At 41.9% G+C, this 20635-nt stretch overlaps 1 protein-coding gene across 1 annotated transcript in view; it reads left to right on the top strand.

Annotated features, from left to right (window-relative positions):
- Nucleotides 1-17266, top strand: part of LOC139450248 (uncharacterized) — a 32165-nt gene extending 14899 nt beyond the window's left edge. The window contains exons 5-6 of the mRNA XM_071231926.1: nucleotides 5228-5316; nucleotides 14956-17266. Coding sequence (XP_071088027.1) covers nucleotides 5228-5316; nucleotides 14956-17266 — 2400 coding nt within the window. The remainder of the gene's footprint in view (nucleotides 1-5227; nucleotides 5317-14955) is intronic.
- The last annotated feature ends 3369 nt before the right edge of the window (nucleotides 17267-20635 follow it).

Here is a 20635-nt window from a genome sequence, read left to right as displayed (position 1 = left end):
ATGGGATCTGGCATTGGTTCGCAGACAAACACAACTTATCATCAAGGCCTGACACGATCAGTAACCCTCCTTAAGTTGACCTTTCAGCTTTACAGTCTCGTAGACTGCCTAATCTAAATCTGCTACCTGCCCTTTAACAGCTGCTTACACTTTGTCAGTGATCAGTGACAAGTGCTCATGGGATTGCTCACATTAGTCCCGGTTTGGATGAGCAGAGGTCACCTACACCAGGGTCCGACCCAAGGGTTACCCAGCCAGAGCAGCGACAGATATTAATTTGGCTCTCAGACCTTCTACCAGGGGCAGGGAAAACATCAGGACCCCACTACTGTGTTTCCCCCAATGGAGGATCAGAAAGCCACATTCAGACCCCCGGTGTGGGATTTGGCTTTGCTGTGATCCTTCAGATTGGAGGATCAGAAGGCCACATTCTGACCCCCGGTGTGGGATTTGGCTTCGCTGTGATCCTTCAGATTGGAGGATCAGAAGGCCACATTCAGACCCCCGGTGTGGGATTTGGCTTTGCTGTGATCCTTCAGATTGGAGGATCAGAAGGCCACATTCAGACCCCCGGTGTGGGATTTGGCTTCGCTGTGATCCTTCAGATTGGAGGATCAGAAGGCCACATTCTGACCCCCGGTGTGGGATTTGGCTTTGCTGCAATTCTTCAGATTGGAGGATCAGAAGGCCACATTCAGACCCCCGGTGTGGGATTTGGCTTTGCTGCAATCCTTCAGATTGGAGGATCAGAAGGCCACATTCAGACCCCAGGTGTGGGATTTGGCTTTGCTGCGATCCTTCAGATTGGAGGATCAGAAGGCCACATTCAGACCCCCGGTGTGGGATTTGGCTTTGCTGCGATCCTTCAGATTGGAGGATTAGAAGGCCACATTCCGACCCCCGGTGTGGGATTTGGCTTTGCTGCAATCCTTCAGATTGGAGGATCAGAAGGCCACATTCAAACCCCCGGTGTGGGATTTGGCTTTAATGCGATCCTTCAGATTGGAGGATCAGAAGGCCACATTCAGACCCCCGGTGTGGGATTTGGCTTTGCTGCGATCCTTCAGATTGGAGGATCAGAAGGCCACATTCAGACCCCCGGTGTGGGATTTGGCTTTGCTGCGATCCTTCAGATTGGAGGATCAGAAGGCCACATTCAGACCCCCGGTGTGGGATTTGGCTTTGCTGCGATCCTTCAGATTGGAGGATCAGAAGGCCACATTCAGACCCCCGGTGTGGGATTTGGCTTTGCTGCGATCCTTCAGATTGGAGGATCAGAAGGCCACATTCAGACCCCCGGTGTGGGATTTGGCTTTGCTGCGATCCTTCAGATTGGAGGATCCGAAGGCCACGTTCAGACCCCCGGTGTGGGATTTGGCTTTGCTGCGATCCTTCAGATTGGAGGATCAGAAGGCCACGTTCAGACCCCCGGTGTGGGATTTGGCTTTGCTGCGATCCTTCAGATTGGAGAATCAGAAGGCCACGTTCAGACCAATGGAGTGGGATTTGGCTTTGCTGCGATCCTTCAGATTGGAGGATCAGAAGGCCACGTTCAGAACCCCGGTGTGGGATTTGGCTTTGCTGCGATCCTTCAGATTGGAGAATCAGAAGGCCACGTTCAGACCAATGGAGTGGGATTTGGCTTTGCTGCGATCCTTCAGATTGGAGGATCAGAAGGCCACGTTCAGACCCCCGGTGTGGGATTTGGCTTTGCTGCGATCCTTCAGATTGGAGGATCAGAAGGCCACATTCAGACCCCCGGTGTGGGATTTGGCTTTGCTGCGATCCTTCAGATTGGAGGATCCGAAGGCCACGTTCAGACCCCCGGTGTGGGATTTGGCTTTGCTGCGATCCTTCAGATTGGAGGATCCGAAGACCACGTTCAGACCCCCGGTGTGGGATTTGGCTTTGCTGCGATCCTTCAGATTGGAGGATCAGAAGGCCACATTCAGACCCCCGGTGTGGGATTTGGCTTTGCTGCGATCCTTCAGATTGGAGGATCAGAAGGCCACATTCAGACCCCCGGTGTGGGATTTGGCTTTGCTGCGATCCTTCAGATTGGAGGATCAGAAGGCCACGTTCAGACCCCCGGTGTGGGATTTGGCTTTGCTGCGATCCTTCAGATTGGAGAATCAGAAGGCCACGTTCAGACCAATGGAGTGGGATTTGGCTTTGCTGCGATCCTTCAGATTGGAGGATCAGAAGGCCACGTTCAGACCCCCGGTGTGGGATTTGGCTTTGCTGCGATCCTTCAGATTGGAGGATCAGAAGGCCACATTCAGACCCCCGGTGTGGGATTTGGCTTTGCTGCGATCCTTCAGATTGGAGGATCAGAAGGCCACATTCAGACCCCCGGTGTGGGATTTGGCTTTGCTGCGATCCTTCAGATTGGAGGATCAGAAGGCCACATTCAGACCCCCGGTGTGGGATTTGGCTTTGCTGCGATCCTTCAGATTGGAGGATCCGAAGGCCACGTTCAGACCCCCGGTGTGGGATTTGGCTTTGCTGCGATCCTTCAGATTGGAGGATCCGAAGGCCACGTTCAGACCCCCGGTGTGGGATTTGGCTTTGCTGCGATCCTTCAGATTGGAGGATCAGAAGGCCACATTCAGACCCCCGGTGTGGGATTTGGCTTTGCTGCGATCCTTCAGATTGGAGGATCAGAAGGCCACGTTCAGACCCCCGGTGTGGGATTTGGCTTTGCTGCGATCCTTCAGATTGGAGGATCAGAAGGCCACGTTCAGACCCCCGGTGTGGGATTTGGCTTTGCTGCGATCCTTCAGATTGGAGAATCAGAAGGCCACGTTCAGACCAATGGAGTGGGATTTGGCTTTGCTGCGATCCTTCAGATTGGAGGATCCGAAGGCCACGTTCAGACCCCCGGTGTGGGATTTGGCTTTGCTGCGATCCTTCAGATTGGAGGATCAGAAGGCCACATTCAGACCCCCGGTGTGGGATTTGGCTTTGCTGCGATCCTTCAGACTGGAGGATCCGAAGGCCACATTCAGACCCCCGGTGTGGGATTTGGCTTTGCTGCGATCCTTCAGATTGGAGGATCCGAAGGCCACGTTCAGACCCCCGGTGTGGGATTTGGCTTTGCTGCGATCCTTCAGATTGGAGAATCAGAAGGCCACGTTCAGACCAATGGAGTGGGATTTGGCTTTGCTGCGATCCTTCAGATTGGAGGATCAGAAGGCCACGTTCAGACCCCCGGTGTGGGATTTGGCTTTGCTGCGATCCTTCAGATTGGAGGATCAGAAGGCCACGTTCAGACCAATGGAGTGGGATTTGAACGTGGCTCTCAAGCTGCTTCGTGATGCCCTAATCGAGCCACTTCACCCAACTTCATTTTATAACCTCACCAAGAAGTCAGTCCTCTTGGTTCTAGCTTCTGTGGCAAGGGTGAATGAGCTACATGCATTTGACACCACCCTTGTCCAATTAGAGCACAGGGTGCACAGAGCTGTTCATCTTTGTCTGTGATGGATTTCATAGCCAAGAATCAACTCACAGGGCAGCTAGACCAATCCTTCACCGTCCCACCTCTCTCTTCGATCGTGGGTGCAGAAGACAAGCAGGAACTCTATCTATGCCCATTTCATGCACTGAGGTGTTTTCTCTGATGATCTACCGGTACTCAGCAATATTCCAGCTATATGACGGCAGTCTATAAATAATCGAGTCTGGACCATACAATCCAGTGATTGACATCATGAGAATCTATCCACACAATTGCGATATGAAGACATGAATCAACCAAGTTAGTGAGCCTGACCACCCGATCCCGTTAGTCGCCTCTTATGACAAGCATAGTCGCCTTTTAAGGCAAGCATGAGTTGCTGAAGACCTATTCTACCCCGAATCTTCGTGGGTCCAGACGCTCCAAGGCTCAACATGGTGCCAGGAGATGACTGTTCCTTTCCCTTTTTCCACCTCACAGACCAACATTAGCCGTTAACACAATCTCCTTGTGGTTATAAGCTCTCTTTCAACAGGCTTACAAGAACGCTGGCCTTGGTCACCACAGGGCCAATATCCCTCATGAGATCCACCATGGCTCTCCACAGCAACTGCTCCGTCCGACCAATCATGGAAGATTGCTTCTGGCGATTGACACAGCCCTCGCCTTGGAGGACGTTGGGGGGGCTCCTTGGTTGCCTAGCAGGTCACCAACCCCAAACACCATTGACTCTTCCCAATGCCCAGAGCTGACTTTTCGACCTCTCTGGTGCTTGTCACCCCAGACTAGAAGGTTTACATGCTGCTAGCATCAGTTTTTCTCTGCATACCTCACACTCTCGTTTTCCTACTGACAGGAATGGTCATTCTTTTCTGGTCATCGTGCAGGATGCTGTACTGGTTACTTGGACCTTGATGGGGATAGTTTTCAGATAACATCTTCAGGTATGCCCACCTGCCGTATGGTCTGATAGAGATGCATTAACAAGCAATGCAGGATAAGTTTAAAAAAATTTAGTAAAATCTAAATATTTTTTACATTTGTATGTATGCTTATTCTGCATTACTTCGCAGTGCTACCTCCCTACCAAGTGCTCAGATGTTACCCTCTAAGCAATAATGTAATCTTATGTGATGTCACCACTTCCAGGTCACATGACAGCTGTGTGTGGGTATCGCTACACCACTGGTTGGAACAACTTCTTCTGCAGCTGGACCTCTCACAGCTTCGTCTTTCTGTCAAAAAACAGCTGTAAATGCATTGAGGAGAAATGCAGGATAAGCATACAAATATTCAAAAATAATTAGATTTTACTAATTCTCCATAGAAGTATATACAAAGCATGGAGTAGCAACTTTGTGTGAAGTTAATGTTTTACAAGAGTACTCTCATTGTTGCAAATTTAGAAACACAGGCAATTTTGTTACTTTTTTCCTATTCTGTACTTGTTTGTACATTTGTCCTCAGTATTTATGCAGAAAAAAATGAATAGCATTGCTGGTTCTGTACATATCAAGGTGAGCTACAGTACCGTGGAACTATTTTTTGTTTATTGATAGTTTCTTATTCAAGTTTGGTATCCAGGTAAATTAGGGTAATTAATTTGGCTGCACCACAGTAATGCTACACTATAGACAAAATAATGTATGTTGTTGCCCATACATCAACTCACTTATAAATGAGTGTCAAGAGTGAATGACTTAATCTATCTGTTAATTTTATTACAGGTGAATTAATACTTGCTTTATTATTCACACATATCTTCAGGAAAATAACAAACTCAAGGATGAAAAGGTCAACCTTAATCGAGAAAATGAGAAACTCCGAATGGAGATTGCAACCCGATCTCCTCACAGGTGAGTGTAATCATCTCCCTTTAGCTAAAGCTATATATGGTCAGTTTATTGTTATTAGTTGTAAACCACTGAACTTCCGCACCCCTCAGGCCCCTTACCAAGATCTAGTGTTAAGCTGAATTCAGACATTGTTTACTCAGCAGTTTGTCGCCTTCCATTTATCTCGATTGAATGTATGAAAACAGTTGTCATTCTCAAATTATTAGCCCAACCAGTCCAGCTAAGCTTTTGTGATGTGATAGCCATCTATTGTTATCCCCATTATTAAAGGAGTATTAAAATAGACATCATATGTTCATCCATCTGTGCAAGATTTCCTTTTTGGAGCTGATCTTGAAAAATGTACTATATTTCTTCGCCAAACTTGGCACATGGATAGGTCTTAGGGTGAACTGGTGCCTTTTCAATTTGAGTTTCCATGGCAACAACTTTGACTTAGACTGGAAATGGTTGTAATGCTAATTTCCAGAGCAGATTTTGAAAACCTTACAATATTTCTTCAGCAATCTTTGCAAATGGCTGAACAAATGTAAAGTAAAAGAAAATAAGGGTCAGAAGTATTTTATAGGGTAGGTCATTTTTTTTCAAAGGGAAACATCATTTGTGAATGAATTTCAGTGTAGATTTTAGGTTTAGATACAATTTTTTACTTTTTACTTATCCTGCATTACTCCTTAATGCATTTACTGCTTTCCTTAGGACAACAAGGAGAGTGCTCAGCAATGGTCTAGGGAGAAGAAATGTTGTTTTTCCATTTTCAACTGCTGCTTCAGCTGCACAGTACTGCCTGTCGCGCAACAGCTAGGACGTTGTCAGCTGGCCTCTTCAAATTTGGATTTTTTGTTTTAGGCTTTTAGCTGTGCTTAATTAACTAAACTATGTCTGCTATGGATGATGTATCCTTTTCATATTACTCTCACATTGTTTATTAATATGTGTATTACGCCCCTGGATGCCACAGGGACATATATGTCCCTGCTCTACAACCCTCACTTTGAAGTCGAATAAAATTCAAAATACATCACCCACACAGATACACTTCACAGTTTTGAATTAGGTGGGAAATTCCCTGTTCTGTGATATCATCCCCTGGGATTTTAGGCCAAGCAAAAGTACTGAAAATGACCTCTGAAAAGTAGGTACATCGTAAATGTCGCCATTTCTTAAACATTACTAAATCACCACTCACTGCGTTATTGACAGCATGTTTTGAAATCTTTTTGAAATATTCACTCAGAGAAATGAATTTCAAAAATAGTTTTGGAAAATACGCAAACACGAACGCCAAAGTGAACTTTTTGCCATATTGGATAGTGTCTACAAAATCACGTTTCAGGTACACCAGTTATGAGACGCCTGTAACATCACATATATTTCAAACTTAACTGCGATACATACATCCTTGAATTCCTCATACATTTTAGAATAAAATGACTAATGGTCTTTGTCACCAATACAAAGTGCCTAGATGAAAGCAAGCAAAATATGTTAGGTGTGAAAATGAAAAACTGCACTTGTTTGAAATGTAAACAAAGCAAAATACAGATTTTACACAGTGTATCATTTTCTCCTATTTTGAGCTATCCATTCGTCCATTCATTCAAGATATTGGCTCACCATTTTCAGAATACGCATGGTAAGAGAATCGTAGGAAGAATTTGGGAATTCAAAATAGATACATTGCAATGATTTGATATTTTCAACAGAAATTGTCAAAGTTACCTTCCTCTGTGATGCCATGACTGACGCAAAATCACTCAAAACAAAAACGGTATTTATCGGAATTTCTGACTATTTCCGTTGGTTTCAATGAAAAATATAACAACAAATAACAGTATATAGATTGTCAGAATATTTCTGATTACTTACATGTCACATTTAGTGTATATACAATCCCCAAATCAACGAAAGTCCCCTTGTAAAATCCTGTGTACTGTTGACAGTGAACACGCCATTTTGTAAAAGTCGGTCACCAATTGTAATGTCATACGTCAACATTGTTGTACATATTTAGTAATTTCTTTGAAGTGAAGGTCCTTGAATGAGAGTGCACACGATCACTGTATCATGCTGTTTACAGTTTCAGCTATGATGTAGATTTTGCTTATCTTTTTTATTTTTCACACAATTAATTTCACTTTGGATATTTGTATCAATATGATATCATTTGATGTCAAAATGATATATTTAAATATAGGCCACAACATGTATGAACGAACATTTGAAGATCTCCTGTTTGTTTGAACATTGTTTACATAAGAATTGATAGGTTTATAGTGTCGAATACGATATTTCTTTCCTTTGGACAAGTGTTAATAGATGAAGTGTAAATGTAACTGCAGCATTTCCTGGGATGTGTAATAGTCAATATTATAAGTTCATATAACCATTGTCCATGAATAGCCATTTCATTTTTTTATAACTAAAACTGAATATAATACTTTAACCAAATGGACAATATTTTTGTTAAAATATATGCACACATTTCTGAAAGAATTGTCTTGGTCTTGGAATTGTTTTTTATGTCGTTTGATACACAGAACAGTGATATGTAACAATTCACCAGGTGCGTGTTAGCCACAAACAATTTAATATTCCTCTCGTTTTGCATTATATAATCAATGGGTTCTTCCTTTTTTCAATATTGTGATCACAGGTTCAACCTTATACGATTATCCGGATAATTCTATACCAATAAAGCTTTCTTCACATCTTTTATTGTGTAATTCTGAGACGAGATATAATAATGAACAAATATATGACCCATATTGAATATAATTTTGGTTGTTTTGAAATATTCTTTTGGGTATTTCATTACGTAAATTGATGCTAAACAGGTGCGTGTCTTGTCCAATTAAGATACACAATAAATTTTCTTATTGTTTATATGTTCAAGATATTATTTACTTGGTGAAAGCAGTCATTTTATGTTGTGTCGAAAAAGTATCAAATTTTGTTTTACACATCAAGATTTTCCATACCATGAACGAAAATTAGGGGAGATATATATTAATCAAAATACCAGTGTCGTCTTTCTCCGATGTTATCAAAGACATAAAATCAACCATGATGTCAAATAGGATGGTGTTTTCTTTTGGTATTTCATTATATTTGATGATAAGGCTAGTGCTCCATTAATGATGGTGCAACATTAGTCAAATTACACCTACACATTCAGGAGAATGTTGGAATCTAAGGACTAAGTTATAGGTTAGATAGGGCCATCCATTTCTCTATTACCTCTTTTTAATGAAGCATGATTTCATCATTTCTTATGGATTTTGTTTATAACTAAACAAATACAGTTTCAATATCAATATTTGTATTGGAATAGTTTGGTTCCACGTGAACAAAACACCACAAAAATATATTGTCCTTATCCACAGCTAATTCTCACCAAGTGACCTGATTAACAATAAACTAGTGCTAAGCATAACGGAGTTATGCCCCCTTTTCTTGGTATGTGTGTAACCTCTCTGTCGCCTTTTGATGTCATAGAGAAAAATCAGTTTTTGCTCTTGGCATTGAATGTATGTCGTATAAAGCATATAACTCCATTTGATCTATAGGTATGTCGTTCAGATATTAGGCATTATTTTGTTCGCTCACAGTTTCCGTAAAGTTTCTAAATTTAAAAAATCGTCGCACTGTACTTTTATCGGTGTATGATAAAAAGCGGAGAAATTTACTGTTTTTCAACGCAGATTGAATTCTCGGACAACACTTAGAAGTGTCTTTTTTAAAAACCTGTTTAATATTTGCAGTTAAATTTACACCAACAAATAGGAAACTTAATATTCTCGTAATTTTATAGCCAGAGGTATATCCAGTGCTGCGTGAGCGCCATTCTCGCACAACCTTCACTTTTCGGATCTTAGGAAAATGTGCATCAGTAAAAAACCTCGGCATCCAGATGGTTAATATGTGCATGATTTTTAAGTAAAAGACTTTGTCTTTTTTCCAGCCAAGTGGCTTGTTGTTTCCGCCATTTTGAATTTGTGTGACATTTGTGTACCTGCAAAGGTAATCAAATTATTTGCAATTCATAGCTAGGTATTTTCTAACATGCATATGTTTATGTAATATACCTGTAGCTTTGGTATTTCATAGAGTTTTATACGTGTAGCATTCTCATTGTATAAACTTTCAACAATTGAAAAAATTCAACAACTCCCTCGTGTACAAATTCTCGTGGTAAAAAATGTTTCAAAGATTCTCTTCCACATTGTCTGGATTGCAATTTTAAATGCTATTTTTGATCACCTCTCTCTCCCTCCATCGAGGTTTGCTATTTATAGACTGGTCACTCACAAATGTTTTTTGCAGCAGTTCCGTCATGTAGTGAGGAAGTTGTCGCAGATCAACATACAATCTTCAGTAATTACTATGCAACCGGTATCTTCGGTTGGTAATATGACTTTCGTGATTGTGACCGCAGACATTCAATCTCCCCCAGTTCCGAACAATGTTGGACTCTACTATGAGTATAGAACCTTTGTCTAATTTTCAGGCATCTATGACTTCCAGTGTGACAGTCCCACTGATGCCGGCGTGCGCATCTTACTTTACGACACTTATGTTGGGGTAGCATATACATAAGCCATGATCCAGCCTTCCCCTATGGGCGTTGCTTCACAAAGGCTTGCACTGAGCGCAGCGCCTTCCTACCCCCCATGCGCAGTGACAATTACATCAACCTCAGGGCTTCCAGCATACCCCATTACGCTGTACCGCCTGCTTTTCCAGCACCAGATGTATGCACAGCCGTCAGCACCGTTCCAGAACTGCAACTTGATGCAGAATTTTTTGCAATCCATGTGGCAGCAGTCTATTGCACAATTGTACTCAACACCAGCGTCTAACATTTACTAGACACCAGATGTGCATTCTGTTACAACGCATGCGCTTTTGATTAGCACCGTAGTAGAAGTCGTTCTCCTACTAGGAGAGCGCGTCACCATCATTCAAATTCCTTGGTGAAGATAGAGATTCCTCATTCGAATGGAATACTCATCTTAGCTTAGCGCAAATGTCTGAGTGGGTAGCAGACCGTTTCGTGTCAGTTGCGCGTTACCCTGGTTACAGGGTTGATAAGATGATATGGTCGAATATGGTCGCATCCCACTTTGATTCTGGTGGATCCGTTGTTGAAAATTATGGTTAGGGCACATGGCGAAGATTTCTCAAGACTCACACTTGTGCCATCTTTCAAACCACCAAATTTCAGGAAAGATGATTTTCCTATCCATGCCTTTACTGTAGCAGATCAGGCACACATTTTTTAATGAGGATTTAAAAAGGATGACAGGTTTTTCAAGACCAACCATGCTCAAAGTCCAGGACACCAGATCTGCTTTCATTGAAGGAAATCTGGTGCATATTAAAACCCTTGTCAGCACTGGCTGCTTAACACGTGTGATGGTTCGAGATTTAACAGGTCAACCCAAACCGCTTAGACCATCTTCAGACTGTGGTTGACTTCAACAACGTCAGATTGACCACATTAGGAACCACCATCAAACTGCACTGGGAGAGATTTCCATAAAAGCGCAAACTCTTCCGTTAACTATAGTCAATTAGTGTACTGTTCCATGACCAAGTCACGGACACTCATGCCATGGTCTCAGGTCCCCATTAAAGCTCGGATAAGACCGCGCTCAAGACCTTGGAAACATGTGTCTCAGTGTTTCTCCCAGTGGGCAGGCAGGTCGGGCAATTATAAGCTAAGACGCCCATCCCTCAAGGAGGGTCAGGACCCGATTTCTGCTCGTGGTAGGGTGTGTGGCAGATGCAAACCACAAGGCTCATATCACTTAAGCTTGTTTTTCCCACTTTGTGTTTTACAAAAAGATCTGATTGTCTGACAGTTGTCTAAACCACTTACAGCTGTTGTAAAAGTTTCCTGCATACAATGGAGGTTTGATTTTTCCTCAACATTCGGCAGCGACTGGTCTCATGCTGAGGGATCTATAAATTTACCCGTCAATTCTCCCATTTAGCGATGTACCTTCAACGTTGGCTAAAGAGAGGCGTTAGTACTCTCACTGTATTTGTTTCATGTGGCGTCTGGAAGACAATTGTACATAACTTGAAGAACTTAAAATCTTGAAGTTTGCACAATGGACAGAATCGGCATATGCTGCCGGGTATCCATTTGTGGGAATCATTGTACACAGGGCAGCAACAGGCATCACAAATTTCAGGAGATCAATTTGCGCATGCACCAGCTAAGTCACATGTCCTACACAGAACTCGGAAACACCACCTGGCTGTTTGTCACTCAGTTCACTGTGCACTGTTCATTGTGTGGAGCTCATACCTCGCCCCCACCATATTACAGGTTTCGAGGTTCATGCGCAGGGTGATTTAAATATCACGGGTCAAGATTTCTGACTGTAAACACCAGAATTAGGTCAACTGACCTAATGGAAGCAGTGTAGGATCACTGAACCAGTTTGGTTGACATGCTTATTTGTACATTATGCTGCAACCTTAGGTCAGACAAGTGTCGCTGTATTGTCACCTCGATAGAAGAACTGGAGCATTCGTGCGGCGTGGTCCCTTGGCTATTGGTTGACTAGTGCTGTTATTTAGTTTACATGGGAGCTGGTAGTGGTTCACTTACAAACACTATTTTTCAAGTCTTGTCCAAGCACCACACGACTAAAAGCTCTGTTGTATTTGGCACTTTAACAATCTAGAGTGGCTCATCCTAGCCATCTCACATTGGCAGGTGCAGCTAAAGTCCATCCAACTCACATTATCTACTGAGAACAGTTCGACGGTGTGGTGCCTGTGCAATCTAGAGACAACACACTCACTCCCTTTTGCAACAGAGGCTCTGTTTCTTTCATCTTGTGATTCGTCTGCAACTGAAATTCAAAGTCCAGCACATCCCCGGGTGTCAGAACATCCTGACTGACAACCTGTCCAGAAAGGGTGGTTCCCTCTGGTTCAACTGGTGCTTGGGCAACCAAACATTGACCTGTTATTTACTCACCAGAACCACCAATCCTGTTCCCAGATCCGCAGACTTGGCGGTTGACGCATTTAGCATCCCCAGGGAAGGGCTAAAAGCACCTCCTGTATTACTTCCCAGGGTGATACTAAGGATCAAAGTTTCAAAAGCTTTGATCTGACTTTTGTCACACCTTGGTGGCCGGCAAGGAGGTTGTTCGTTGACCTTAAATAACCTTGCAGAAGACGATCCACCAGCCCTTCCAGAGTGGTCCAACCTACTCATCCACTTTCATGGCTAACTACATCACTCAATGCCAGGCAGTTGGTTCTGCACACTTGGTTTGTCTTTCGAAGACGTTAAGTGCCAAGGGCTATTCGGAGTGGGCAGCTAAGGACATTTTTTTTCGTGCATCAACCCTCTACCAGAGGGTTGGTTATACGATGACAAGTGGCGACCATTTGTTACCTTTTTTATAAGGTAAAGAATCAAGATCCCACGTCACTTCAATTCCTAGTCGAATACCTCTTACACTTGCGTATCAAGGATAACTAAAGCGTAGCACCATTACGATGTACTTGGTAGGGTTTAATTCAGTGTTGGCCGTTCTCAAAATGTCCAACGCCCTATTAAGCTATTGAGGTTTTGGACCTCTGAAGGTTTACCCACCTCCAATCTGTCTGATACAGATGATGCATTAAGAAGTAAGCCAGGATAAGTAAAAAAAATTAGTAAAATCTAAATATTTTTTACATTTGTATACTTATCCTGCATTACTACATCTAAGGGCCTACCTGTCGCAGACTTGCCTCCCCACTGTGGCTTCAGAAAACCTCAAAATCATTCGGGTTTTTAAGCCCAGGCAGCAGGCAGTAATGTAATGACAAGTTTTCTTCACCCTTGACCATGCTGAGTGCTGTCTCTTTGTTGTTGTAAGGTAAGCAGAAACTGCATTAAGGAGTAATGCAGGATAAGTATACAAATATAAAAGATATTTTTAAAACTGGTTATTATTTTTACCCAATATACCTATACACAGAAAATATATTGCCATATCTACCATTTGAAAAGCATATTGCTGTATACCCGTAATACTGTGCTGACCTAATACTGACCATGAGCTAGCACTTTCTGTTTGATTGGCATTCTAGAAGTTGGCAAATAAGTAAGAAAAACGTACAACTTTATGGATAACTTCTGGTTTATTGCATATAGCGATGTTTCGATGAAGATTCTTACACATAGCACTTTGATATATTACAGGATATTTTTAACATGTGGAACAGTTAGATCAGATTCCCTTGAGGCTTCTCGTGGTCTTGCTATTTCAATCACGAAAACATTATGTATACATTTGACAGTCAAACTGCAACAAGTATGACGAGTCAAAGTATGGTATTTCTGATATATATCCATTCTCTGTCAACTATGGTTTGTTTCAAGGCATCAAGAGAGGCAATCTGATCATGGTTGCAGTGAGTTGGTGTTGATCTGACCAGTTCACACACAATTTCAACATGGGTGATGCCATATCTTTTTGGCATTTCAGTTTTCCTCAATTTGGACTTGTGTCAGGAGGGGTGGGTGTCTTTTTCAGGGCTCAACTTGAAAACTGCCGAAGACTTTTCATCCAAACCTTGTACATTTATTAACCAAGAACTGAAGTGGTGCCTTTTACTATTTAGGAATTTTTCAAAATATGATTTTTCCCTGTTTCCATGGAAAGAAGTTAGACTTAGGTAAAAAGGAGGTAGGTGTATTCCCGGCCATATGACACAGTTGAACCAATCATCTTTACTCAAAAGGGTGCTCGGGAATCACGCACGTTGAGACGTCCAATGCTAACACAGTATTCGTGCATGCGTGATTCCCGTGCACCCTTTCGAGTTGAGTTGATTGGTTCAACTGTGTCATATGGCCCTGTGACGCAGGGGTAGCATTATGCAGATGGCTGTTTCAATGAATCCTCGTTCCACCCGTGACGGACAGGTCTGGTTGTTGATGAAATATAGTGATAGCTAAATTGACAGATTTTTTATTCATGCACCGATTGTCTTTAAATGTAATATCCAGTTATGTATGACTGTTTAATAATCTCATACCAACTTTGACTGGAGTAGGTCCGATAGTTTTTCAGATATTGTAGTAAACGTCGGTACCTTAAATTACCTTCCAGACTATAAATATATATGAGGTTGATAGCCAAAAGCCACAAATACTGCTGGAAGGTATGTAGAGAGTTTGCATTTGTTTAGTATTTGATCTATAATGATATGGATACTTTAAGATTCAATTTAGCTACTACAGGTGAAACGAAACAGCAAGGTCACGATATGATGCTTCCACATATGATACGTATCGTGATACACATATTTATGTCAAAATGCATGGAAGCTTCTTGACAATAAATATATCAGAGCAGGTTCAAAAGGAAAAGCTAGCTACAGACACATGTTCGTAAGGGCTATTTTTGTTAGTGAACTTGAAATGCTAATAAAAACACATTTTCCTATATCTGACTGATGAAAACGCCAGGGGTCATTAAACGAGTATGTATGTCTTATATCGATATAGTCAAAAACGTATCGTGTATCATATCATCAAATGAAAACTCATGATGATACATATCCTGAAGGTTCCATATCTTACATATACTATCAGTTTCGATATTTTACTTGCAGATATGGGAGATACACTGTTGCAACGTTGGAAGCAAAACTTGAGAGCTATGAAAAGGAAATAAGACAACTGAATAAAGCTTTGGAGAGAAGTGATAGATATGTGGAGGATCTTGAGTCAGAACTAAATAAACTAAAGGGCACAATTCCAGGCAAAGCCAACTCTGTTCCTCCCAAATCTTCCTTAGGCTCCAGGAATGTAGATACTGTCTCCCAAAATCCAGCCAAAAGACAGTTGTTTGGAAGTTCCATGGAAGATTTAAGAAATCTCCATGCTGGAGATTTGATTTGGGACAGAAACAAACAAATGCCCACATCCACTGACTATCAGAAAGTTACTTCTGACAGAGCGCTTGGAGGATCTGCAAAGTCAAGACCACGAAAAGAGATGCAGAAGAGAGATGACACAGAGGTCACCATGGACATCAGTTGCAATTCAGGATCACCTATAAAAGATAAGAGTCCAAAAAAAGTACACTTTTCTCTCCCAAAAAACTCACATGACATGTCATCCTTTGATTTGGATCAGCCTAGTCCCCTGACACCCTCAAGTGCATTAGGGAAAATGGCCATTGGGAATGGTAGATCCTCACCAAGTGAGATTGAGTCTCGATATTTTCAACAAGCTAGGCATGGCTCTGAAACCACTGCCAGAAAGAATTCTGTGGATGGGAATGTATCCCTTGATAGTTTTGATGGTTTGGGGAAAAAAGGAAAATCTATTCTTAAGACAAAAGAAAGACATGATGATAGCTCAAGTACAAGTGTTCTTAGTGTTCCTGACTTTGAAGTAACACCTACAAAGAGGTTAAAGCACAAGCATGACCTGGAGTTGAGTGACCTTGATGACACACAGACAATTAGAAGTGAGCTTGATGACCTAAATATTTCTCTAACTCCAGAGTTGAGTGACTGCATGAAATTGTTAAACCGAGCTGAGAAGAAAACACACAATACAGAAGGATATGTTCAAGACACAGGAGGTACAAGAACAGACATTGCACTAGACAACTATTCCAGCCAACAGAGTCAGTTATTGAGTCCTACCTTGACAACTGCTACTGTCCATCCGTATCGCTCAAATCCGGATAGTCTGTTTAGCTTACAAGAGCAGGAATACTACAGTAAATTCAGACCTAACCCAAACATGCAGACAGCCCCTCACAATAGTGGAAGCAGTTACAGCACGTTAGCATTCTCTGATGCAGGTATTACTAGATCTAATCTCTACCCCAAAGTGGTCACTTCTTTACCAGGTTCATCCTTCCCAACTACAGGACTGTCCAACTCCTACACACTTCCAACAACTACATCAGTTTCACATTCTTATGGTGTGTCTGCCCTTGTCAATGCTAGTCAGCTAAAAGGTATTCACTCAATGCAAAATATGGATGAAAAGTTGCACATGCTAGACATAACAGGAGATAAATACAGAGCATCAGGTTTATCTGACCAAAATGGTTTGGCTGCTAAACCTGATCCAGCTCCTGAAAGCAGTTATGACCAGTACTTTCCATCAGCTACAGTACCTCCCCAATCCTTCCACTCATCATTGCCCATTAATACAACTGTAAAGCCTTCTCATCGAGGCTTAATCCTCAAAACTGATCTGCCCCCAAGATACCCAATTCAGCGCCGTTCTTCTCTGGATTATTGCAGAGAAGTCCAATTTGATCCCGTTAAAGGTTCAGATGCTCAGAACCTTCATGCCAGTCAAATAAATGGACGAAAATATTCCTCCCTCACCAACATTCCAGCAGCTATACCATTGTCATCCTCAGCTCTGTCTAATTACTCTCAGACAGTTGGCAATCATCTTCACAAGTTGAATAAACTATTTCCAGTCTCATCCAGTTCTTCCAAGGGAACTTATGTTTCCTCTGGTTTGCCCTATTCCATGTCTTCTAATCCTAGCTTCTCCTTGTCATTGACAGGTAGCACTCAGGCATCCAGTCATGTAGCTCACCCTGTGTCAAGGCCTACCCAAGCACTTCCTGCTAACTCCATGCTCTCTGCTGCTATTGTCACAAACCCATCAGTGGTTAGCTACCCTGCTTCATCCAGCATTACATTTGCATCTACGGCTCTCAGGACATCCTCATCCAAACTGTTAGCAGAAGATGGACTTGAATATTTGACAGGTGCAAGTGATGTAGGCAAGACAGGAAACTATAGTTATGTGTCTAATGCATCAAATGAGCTTTCATCCAGAGGGTCAGACTCCTATTTGCCAGAGCCCAAAAAGCGCCTTTTTGAGAGTGGAGATGATTTAGATGTGACTTTAAGCCCCATCAAATCAACTAGAATTAACTAGAATTAACAGTTCCAGTTAAAGAGCTTCCCACCAAAATATTGATCACTATGGCATGTGTATTATCAAATTTTGAAAGAGCAACTTAAAAATATATGTATGCACATGCTTCTCCTGACACTGATCATTAAAGCAATGATAATACCTGGATAAGGAACAACATGAGTTGAGATGCTTAATTCATAGACATTACTAATTACTTATGTTAAGATATTTTCCTTGTTTTTGTAACATAACTTGAAACACTACTGGTCTTGACTGGTTGACCTAAACATTTGCTCTTGAATGCTTCTAATTTGGCATTGTAAGCTATTTTTTAGTCACTAATATATATTATTTTGATCATTGTTGATTCTGAAAAAAAAAACAAGATCATTTCTTATCCTGACTCAACATATTGCAATTTCCTTCTTGTTGTCAGTCATATAACACAGAACCCAAAACATGCCTCTTTTACGTCACGGGTGCCCCTTGCCCTTGGTTACCCACCAGTGATATCACTTACTTTTCCTACCCATTGCACAAAAGGATACACATGTGCTTCTATTTGGGAATTATATCCTTTAACATGATACGTTCTTTGACGATGAAACTTCAGTTACCTTGCTTGGTGTTTACTACATACAGTGGCAAGTGTTTAATTTGCATTAAGCATTTTTTCATCTTGTTCCGCATGTTGGTGACAGGACATTTTCCTGATGTCTGTCTATTTATCTTATTTTTTTACTCATTTGTCAACATCATCAAGGTGCTCTTCATTGTTCACTTGGTCAGATGATTCTTCAGGTTCTCAGTCAGGACACACTGGTAGTGAAATTTGGTGAGTCCAGACCACCTGTTGAGAATTCACCTTCATCAACTTTGAGACACGCTCTCCCAAAAAATTATGTCTGTGTTCCAGCTGTGGCACTGAAGACAAATGTGGATGTTCCTAATTACCTGAACTGCTTATCCAAGGCCTAGTCGCAGGAAATGAACTGGATTGAGCATGCACTCTCACTCTTAGACAAGGAAAATCTGAACATCGATGATGCTATTGTGTGGTCAGCGTTTCTTGCCTCCCTTCTACCTTCTCTGGATGATCCATCATTGTTACTCTTTTATGAGAAATGTGCCACACCAGCCATGGTTAAGCATGGGATGCTTGTGATTAGACAGGCTACAGAGTTTCTTGACCCTAGGCACAGTCCTTTTACTTACCTTGACCAGCTCTTGTTTGCTCTTGCCAAATTAGTACAGTTGAAAGGACCAATCATTCATGGAGAACAAGTGTATGTTGTTATGTTGGGAGGGCTGAAACCCCATTCCTTTCAGATGCAGGATCGTGTCTGGGCCAGAGCTTGGTAGATTTATCACAGAGTTGAAAGATGAGTATTTCCATGATGATCCAAATCTTCCCATCACCATGAGCAAGGGCTTTCCACACTAGAAACATTTTTAAAGCGGATTCAGAGCCATTCAGATACCATCAGACAAAATGGGAAATCTGATCTTTGATGATTTTGGTCACCTTATTACTCTTGATAGCTGAACATGCATTCCAGAACCACAGTAAACACCCTGGAGGATGTTGGAAAGAGGTAGTATAATAATTTTCTCCAAATTGATAATTGAAGATGGGACCCCCAGTCTATTCATAAAACCCTGAAGAGAAATTCTCTGCCACTGTTCATCTTTCCATACAGCAAGCCATCTTCTAAACACGGACAAAGATTGAAAGTTCTTCAAAATAATGAAGCATTTTGGGTCAGCTTAAAATGGCAATACAGAACGGTGAGATTGACTTTCTCTTTGCTCATGAGATCCAGGCATTCCCACCTTCTCTCTCTGATTTTGGCAAACTTTAATTACCCAGTGCAAAGTCTGACCTTTGGTGCTTTGCACAGTCAGGAGTTCCCTGTCAACTGTTCACTGGGAGATGGTATCAAGAGATGTTTTTCGTGAACAGACACAGGGATATCTCTGTGGAGGATGTACCAGGTTCAACCACTCAGATTGGCACCGTATTTGACTGTTCCGCAGAATTTGTAGCAGAAGTACTCAATCTCAGAGTGTCTGTCTTTGGGCATGTAGGGATGTCTCAACAAAACTGTTGATGGATTATCAGTCTCTTGATGTGCTATACGACTATGAAACTGCCGCTACAACACTAATCAATGCTTTTGCATACAAGCATTCAGATTGTTATTACACATCACTGCTCAGTGTTTGCCAAATGTTTCCCTTGTGTCACAATAAATATCATAAGAGATTGTTGGGCTGTGTTTGCTACATCTTGTAGTTCCAACATTTGGGGCAGTGAAGGACCAAGGGCAACAGGTGCCCCTGATGTAGATGAAGAAATGGTTGGTTTCTGTATGTTTTTGTTTCTCGTATTACATTATCGAATTGAAGAAGGAAATTGCAACATGCTGTGTCAGGATAACTAAGTTATATCATGATTATCCATATTCATGTAATATCAAGTGAATAATTACTTTGAAAGCATAAGCAAGAATCCACTTTTTCAAACTTTCTGATGATCACATTAATTCAGCATATTTAACACATGCAGGACCATGCACAATCCGTAATTGGCACACTCCAGGTACGTTATTGTGTATTGTATGTGTTAGTATATACATCATCATGTTGTAACTTGTGTAGACAGTGTTCTTTTTATCACACAGTTCACAGTTTCAAATATAAGGAACATTTCATGCATAAAGAAATATCCTTGGACCCATTACTACCCAGCTCTTTCACCCTGTTTTTACAGAAAGTAGAATGAATCTCTCCAGTTCACACCAGGATACTGAGCATGGATATCTTTTCCAACCTGCATCATATTACTACTTGTTGTGGCTGGAAACTAGCGGACTTTCTTTTGTATGGATAACAACTTTTCATTCCATGCAGCGGGGGCCCAGTTGCCCAAGGCACCATAATTCGCTGTGCAGAGTTGTGTCCCTTGGCCATGCCAGAAACCTATGATTGTGGGTTCGAATCCCGGATCGCCCCGATTAGGTTTCTAGGTTTGTCAGCACCATACCCGTGCTAGTGGATTTCACCGAATTGGTAAACGTCTAAGACCTGCATTACTTCGGGCTTTCCTCCCACATAAAACTCACTCACTCACCCATGCAGTGTGATGCACTGCTAATTGTCTGATTTATCATTACAAAGCAGGACAAATAGTGTGATGTTTTCAATTACTTACATGGCAAGTCAGATGATATCTTATTGGTGATAGGTGATGACCAGTAGAGGTACACGTATAACAATTGAAGGGTCCCCTTACGATACATATCCAGATACTATGGGTGCAATACAATTAGTATCCCGATACAGTACTTTTATTTCAGAAATTGATATTCTTTCTTTTGATAAGGT

Source organism: Haliotis cracherodii, unplaced genomic scaffold (assembly GCF_022045235.1).
Source record: "Haliotis cracherodii isolate W230 unplaced genomic scaffold, xgHalCrac1.p SCAF_8, whole genome shotgun sequence".
NCBI classification, from domain to species: domain Eukaryota; kingdom Metazoa; phylum Mollusca; class Gastropoda; order Lepetellida; family Haliotidae; genus Haliotis; species Haliotis cracherodii.
The sequence above is the reverse complement of the archived record's forward strand: the minus strand, read 5'-3'. Positions and strand labels throughout refer to the sequence as shown.